Raw genomic sequence first — 5,467 nt, 5'->3', positions numbered from 1 at the left:
AAGATTAAAGGAAGAATTGAAAATAGGATGGGCTGCATATCAGATGCGTGGGGGACGTGACGCGTGCGTGTCATCCACGCGTACGTGTGGATGACTAGAAAATAGTAGTGATGCATAAGCGTCGCCCACGCATACGCATGGGTAGCAAAAAGGGGAGAGGACGCGTACGCATCAGGTGACGCGCACGCGTGGAAACAGTGGTGCGTTGCACACAAAGGCAGCATAGAACTCGCACAACTCTCTGGTTTTTGTACCAGGAGTTGGCTGCAGTACAAACGACCCGTACGCCTCGGCGACATATACGCGTGGAGGGTGAGATTGGCTACCGACGTGTAAGCATCGCCCATGCTTATGCGTGGGTTGTAGTTGTGCTCCCCACACAGTTCTCGCATAATTTTCGCACAATTCTCTGGTTTTCTCTCCAGTTTACGTTGTGGACACCCCTTTTTTTTACAACATAAAGAAAGGAAGTTTTAACACAATCTTGGCAGTCATTCAAGCTAGATAGTCAAGAAAACACTCACAAATTTATGCAATACTCAAAATGAAGCATTTTCTTTAACATTACCAATTTAACCAAACCAGGATAAATGAAATCTTCATGAATATCACAATAATTCAACAAAATCAACAGAATCTAGCATACCTAAACAAACTCAACAACATCAAGTAATCACAAAATCCAACAAGGCTCTAAAACTATATGCAAGAAATTATGTACAATGGAAGATCATACCATGGTAGGGGTGTCTCCCACCTAGCACTTTTCTTTAACGTCCTTAAGTTGGACGGTTATGAGCTTAAGCTTCTCCTCCTACAGGTGCATCCTCAAGTAGGAACACCTCCACTTCCCTTGGTGACTTGTAGCCATGATACTTCTTTACTCTATGGCCATTCACTTTGAATGTTGCACCACTTTGAGGGTAGAATAATTGGACCACACCATATGGATTCACCTCCTTTACTCTAAAGGGACCATCCCATCTTGACCGGAGCTTTCCGGGCATGAATCTAAGTCTTGAGTTGTAAAGAAGAACTTCGTCACCCTCTTGAAAATCTTTCTTGCAGATATGGTGATCATGGAATGCCTTAGTTTTCTCTTTGTAGATCCGTGCATTCTCATATGCCTCCATCCTAAGACATTCAAGTTCCTCTAGTTGCAATTTCCTGGCTATACCCGCCTTGGTGAAATCCATGTTAGCTTAACCCCTCAATAGGCTTTATGTTCAATTTCAACCGAGAGGTGGCATGCTTTCCCATAGACGATCCGAAAGGGACTCATCCCTAACAGTGTCTTATACGCCGTCCTATGTGCCCACAATGCATCTCCCAACCGAGAGCTCCAGTCCTTCCTTTGTGGATTCACCACTTTCTCCAAAATTCGCTTTGTCTCTCGATTGGATACCTCCGCTTGTCCATAGGTTTGGGGGTGATAAGCGGTTGCAACTTTGTGTGATACCCCATATCGCTTGAGTAGTGCTTCTACCTTCCTGTTGCAAAAGTGAGAACCTTGGTCGCTCATGATTGCTCGTGGCGACCCATAGCGGCATACAATATTATTTCTAATGAAGGAAACTACAGTATTAGCGTCATCAAGGCGGGTAGGTATTGCTTCTACCCGCTTTGATATGTAATCAACTGCTAACAGAATGTACATATATCCACTTGAGTTAGGAAATGACCCCATAAAGTCTATGCCCCATACATCAAAGATTTCACAAAACAACATTGGTTGTTGAGGCATTTCATCCTTTTGGGATGCATTTCCAGACTTTTAACACTGGTGACATGACACAAAAAATTGGTTAGCATCCTTGAACAATGTTGGCCACCAGAATCCGCAATCCAAAACCTTTTTAGCAGTCCGTTGTGGGCCAAAGTGGCCGCCACACTCGGATGAATGACAAGATTCAAGAATGGGTTGGAATTCGGATTCCGGGACACATCTGTGAATTACTTGGTCTACTCCCCTTTTCCACAAGTGAGGGTCATCCTAAATGTAATATTTGGAATCACTCCTCAACTTATCCCAAAAGTTGGGAGGGAAAATATTAGAAACTAAGTAGTTCGCCATTGGTGCAAACCAAGGAAAACTATCCGAAACAGAATGTAAACTATCCAAAGGGAATGAGTCGTCAATCGGAAATGGTTCATATTTAAGATTTTCAAGGAGGCTTAGATGGTCTGCAACTAAATTTTGTAACCTACTTCAATCCCTAATCTCAATGTCAAACTCTTGCAAGAGCAAGATCCAACGTATGAGCCTAGGTTTCAACTCATTCTTTGTCAACATGTACTTTAAAGCTGCATGATCCGTGTATACCACTATTTTGGAGCCTAGCAAGTAAGATCTAAATCTACGCAATGCATGAACAATAGCTAAGTACTCTTTTTCTGTAGTGGTATAGTTGGATTGTGCCGCATCCAATGTCTTTGAGAAATAAGCAATAATGTAAGGGAGCTTACCGTCGTGCTGTGCAAGCGCGACACCTATGACATGATTTGACGCGTCGCACATGATCTCGAACGGCTGCGTCCAGTCAGGGCCCCTCACAATTGGTGCCGTGGTAAGAGCTCTCCTCAACTCCTCAAATGCTTCTGCACAAGCACGCACTATGAAAGTCAAAGTCTACGTCCTTTTGGGGTAGGCGCAATAATGGCAATGCAATCTTGTTGAAATTCTTGATAAAACACCTATAGAATCCTGCATACCCCGAAAAAGAACGGATCTCCCACACAGAAGAGGGGTGAGGTAAACTAGTAATGACATCAACCTTGGCCGGATCCACAGAAATGCCCTTATCAGAAACTATGTGTCCTAACACTATACCTTGTGTCACCATGAAGTGACATTTTTCGAAGTTGAGGACAAGGTTAGTGTCAACACACCTCTCTAAGAACTTGGCCAAGTTCTCTAAACAACTATAAAAAAAATCCCATATACACTGAAATCATCTATAAAGACTTCTAGACAACTCTCCATGAGATCGGAAAAGACACTAGTCATGCACCGCTGAAAAGTGGCGGGTGCATTGCATAACCCAAATGGCATCCTTTTGTAAGTAAAGGTGCCAAAGAGACAAGTAAAGGTGGTCTTTTTCTAATCCTCAGGAGCAATATGTATTTGGAAGTAGCCAGTAAAACCATCAAGAAAGCAATAATGAGATTTACCTGCAAGTCGGTCCAACATCTGGTCAATGAATGGCAATGGGTAATGGTCTTTCCTTGTTGCGGCGTTTAGCCTCCTATAATCAATGCATACCCGCCAAGGATTTTGCACTCTTGTAGTGACATCTTCACCGTCATCCTTTTTTATAGTAGTGATTCCTGATTTCTTTGGAACAATTTGGACTGGGCTCACCCACTCACTATCGAAAACCGGATAGATAATACCCGCATCAAGTAGCCTTGTGACTTCCTTTTTCACCACATTAAGAATAGTGGGGTTGAGCCTTCTTTGGGGTTGTCTAACTGGCCGAGCTCCCTCTTGGAGAAAGATGCGATGCATAAACATACGGGGGTCAATCACTACAATGTCGGCCAAGCTCCAACCAATCGCTTTCTTGTGCTTTCTTAGGACCTCTAGGAGCTTCTTCTCTTCTTGGCTAGAAAGCTCACTAGCAATAATGACCGGAAACCTTTGGTTGTCCTCAAGGAATGCATACTTCTAGTGAGAAGGTAGAGGCTTCAATTCACTTTTTGCTTCAAGTTGGGGTTCTTTTTCACTGAGGACATAAAGCTCATCCTCATCAACTTTTCTTGTTCACCCTCATGTTTATCCTTCTCTTCAACAACAGGATAGTACAACTTGTTGTGATCTTCTCTTTGTATCTCCGTTACTACCTCATCAATCACATCACATCGGAGAACGGAGTGCTCTTCGGGTGGGTGTCTCATGGCCTCTTCTAAATTAAACTTGATGGTTTTATCATCTACCTCAAAGGAGTATGTGCTGGTAAAGGCATCCAATTTGAATTTAGATGTCTTCAAGAAACGTCTACCAAGCAAAACGGATGAAGAACTTCCATTATCCATCGGAGGCATCTCAAGGATATAGAAATCAACCGGAAACACTAAATCCTTGATTGTCACAAGCACATCTTCCGCTATCGGCTAAGACAAATTTGGCAGCTGACCTTTTCAATGGAGCTAAATTCAACCTTGCAAATATAGAGAGTGGCACGATACTTACACAAGCCCCTAAATTGCACATGCAATCATAAAATGCAACTCCACCAATCAAACAAGACACTAAACATGGTCCGGAGTCACTACACTTTTCCGGAATAGACTTCATCAATGAAGAAATGGAACTACCTAATGACAATGTCTCCAACTCACCAATCCTATTTTTGTGTGTGCACAAGTCCTTTAAAAACTTAGCATACTTTGGAATTTGTTGAATGGCATCAAGAAGTGGAATGGTTACCTCAACCTTCTTGAATACTTGAAGCATGTTGGGATCAAACTTCGGAGTTTTCTTGGCCTTCTTTACCATAGAAGGGAATAAGATAGGAATAGATTCATCCATTATGGCCTTCTTCTTGGGCTCCTTAGGGCTCACTTCTTCTTTCTCTTGCCTTATGTCTACCTCCTCTTCTTCATGTGGGACATCAACAACCACTTCCTCCTCATGAATGTCTTCCATGGTCCCTCCTCCAATGTAGTCTCTGACCGTAGAGTGATGGCGTTGAGACCGCCCTTTGGGTTTGGAAGTGGTTGAGATAAAAGGCTAGAAGAGCTTGAGGCTTGGTTGGTATTGTTGGAGGGAGGTAAAGACATCCTTGAAAGCATTTCAGTGATGTTGGACAATTGAGCATTTATGTTACCAAATTGAGCCTTATTGTTCTCTTCACGTTTCTCTACTATAATTCTAAGTCTCTCTTGCTCATGGTACAGTACACGGTTAGAATCATTAACTTGGTTGGTGGAAGAGGATGAGGGTTGGTTGGATTGTTGTCTTTGATGAGGGGCTTGGTATTTAGAATGATTGTTTTGGTTTTGGTGAAGTGCTTGGTATGATTGGTTGTGATGATTTTGGTTGGCTAGATGGTTGTTGCTGTGATATTGTGATGAAGATTGGTGGTTGTTGTGGTAGTGAGAAGAGGAGTTGTTCCATCTTTGGTTTTGATTGCTCCCTTGTGTATTGTCCCTCCACCCTTGGTTGGAACTATTACTATGAGAGTAATTGTGTTGGCCTTGATATTGATAGGGTGGTGGTGCACAGAATTATGATCACACTTTTCACAACTCCGTACAACTAACCAGCAAGTGCACTGTGTCGTCCAAGTAATAAAACCTTACGTGAGTAAGGGTCGATCGCACAGAGATTGTCGACTTGAAGCAAGCTATGGTCATCTTGTAAATCTTAGTCAGGAAAATTCAAATGGTTATGAGGTTTTGATAATTAAAAGAAAAATAAAACATAAAATAAAATAAGATACTTATGTAATTCATTGGTAGGAAT

At 42.3% G+C, this 5,467-nt stretch overlaps 1 protein-coding gene across 1 annotated transcript; it reads right to left on the bottom strand.

Annotated features, from left to right (window-relative positions):
* LOC107620680 lies at positions 801-1,196 on the bottom strand. The gene has a single exon (XM_016322809.1). The coding sequence runs from the start codon at positions 1,194-1,196 to the stop codon at positions 801-803; it is 396 nt and encodes a 131-aa protein (XP_016178295.1).

The sequence above is a fragment of the Arachis ipaensis genome, chromosome B10 (genome assembly GCF_000816755.2).
Source record: "Arachis ipaensis cultivar K30076 chromosome B10, Araip1.1, whole genome shotgun sequence".
Classification (NCBI taxonomy): Eukaryota; Viridiplantae; Streptophyta; class Magnoliopsida; order Fabales; family Fabaceae; genus Arachis; species Arachis ipaensis.
The sequence above is the reverse complement of the archived record's forward strand: the minus strand, read 5'-3'. Positions and strand labels throughout refer to the sequence as shown.

Excerpts from the sequence above, each read along its gene's own strand:
- LOC107620680 (XM_016322809.1), bottom strand. The coding sequence starts at position 1,196 with ATGGATTTCACCAAGGCGGGTATAGCCAGGAAATTGCAACTAGAGGAA.